The 1,324-nt window shown below is 54.8% G+C and overlaps 1 protein-coding gene across 2 annotated transcripts in view; it reads left to right on the top strand.

Moving 5' to 3' along the window:
• The first annotated feature begins 302 nt into the window (after positions 1-302).
• Egfl6 (EGF like domain multiple 6) overlaps positions 303-1,324 on the top strand; it is a 61,105-nt gene continuing 60,083 nt past the window's right edge. For both annotated transcript variants that reach the window (XM_028762162.1, XM_028762163.1), the window contains exon 1: positions 303-370. In XM_028762162.1, coding sequence (XP_028617995.1) covers positions 303-370 — 68 coding nt within the window. The remainder of the gene's footprint in view (positions 371-1,324) is intronic.

The raw sequence follows: 1,324 nt of genomic DNA, 5'->3' as shown, positions 1-1,324 counted from the left end.
GACTCGTGGGTCGTCCTGGAGGCGGGTCCCAGCCAGATGTGCTCAGCCGCCACGCCCTCGCTGGTGCACCCGAGCGCTTCACCCAGCAGAATATCTCGCCAGGGCGCCCCCAGCCACTCACAGCTCCAAACATTCCCCAGCTCTCCACCCCCGCTGTCCCCTCTGCACCGGCTGCTACAGAGACTGCCAGCTGTGCACAAAACCAAAGTCCTAACCAGCGAAGCAGAGACAGAGGCGGTGGCCCCTCTGTGTGCCAGGTCCTGAGGGGCTCAGGACAAGAAAGGATCCCACCCCCAGCCAGTATGCAGCCGCCCTGGGGCCTGGCGCTCCCTCTGCTGCTCCCCTGGGTGGCAGGTGGAGTAGGGACCAGGTGAGTGTTTGCATCGACCCTGGCTCCCCGAGCCTGAACTCTCCTTTTGAAGCCCTTTGTTGACTCGCATATGTAAAGGGTACCTAGGTGCTGGGGTTGAGGTGTCTGTGCTCTTTGAGATGCATTTCACCAGGATACCGGACCGGGTGCCCACCAACTTTCTTCTCTTCGTCCCTTGGGTAAGGTTTAGTCTCGGGTGGTCTGTCGATTCCGCTCCCCTTTTGGCTAAGTTTGTCTGAAGGATGGGGGGAGGGGGGAGCTGGGCGCACAGACCATGGGTGTGCTTGGGATTTGGTGCTCTGGAGCCACCTCCGGTGTAGGCAGATGTGTGAGTTTAGTGTCTTCCACTGTCCCTGAAGGACGCCCACTGGTTACCAGTCGTTAGTTTTGCTAGGGAGGAATGAAGAAAAACAGGAGGATGCAGAGCGCGCATTTTCGCATTTCTTGTTGAACACTGGAGCAGCGCCTTGCTGGGCTCCTGTTTTAGCTGCCTTTAGATTATGGGTGATGAACCAGAAAGTTCACGATGGTAAAAAGATAGCTGTACCCATCCTTGTTCTTGCCACTTCCTTCTATTCATGAGCTTTTCTGAGCCCTGAAACATCTCCCTGTGAGAGCTACAAAGGCACACAGTAAAAGCACATAGGCATAGTGCGTCTTGTAGACCAAGCACTTTCAGACCATTAATCCACCAGAAGTCCCTGTGTAGTCAAGGTATTGTCATCGTTGCAATCCCTGTTTTGAAGGGGTGAAAAGATTAGGCTGAGTAACTTGCCCAAAGAGACAAAGCCAGCTAAGTGGCAGAGCAGGAACACTGTCAATGTGGTCCAGCATCCTCCACGGTCCAGCAGGGCAACTTTTTCAGGAAGACTCCCTAGAAGACACACACACACACACACACACACACAGAGAGAGAGAGAGAGAGAGAGAGAGAGAGAGAGAGAGAGAGAGAGA

This window comes from Grammomys surdaster, unplaced genomic scaffold (assembly GCF_004785775.1).
Source record: "Grammomys surdaster isolate TR1022 unplaced genomic scaffold, NIH_TR_1.0 131, whole genome shotgun sequence".
In the NCBI taxonomy this organism is placed as follows: Eukaryota; Metazoa; Chordata; class Mammalia; order Rodentia; family Muridae; genus Grammomys; species Grammomys surdaster.
This window is presented reverse-complemented; position numbering and strand designations above follow the sequence as displayed.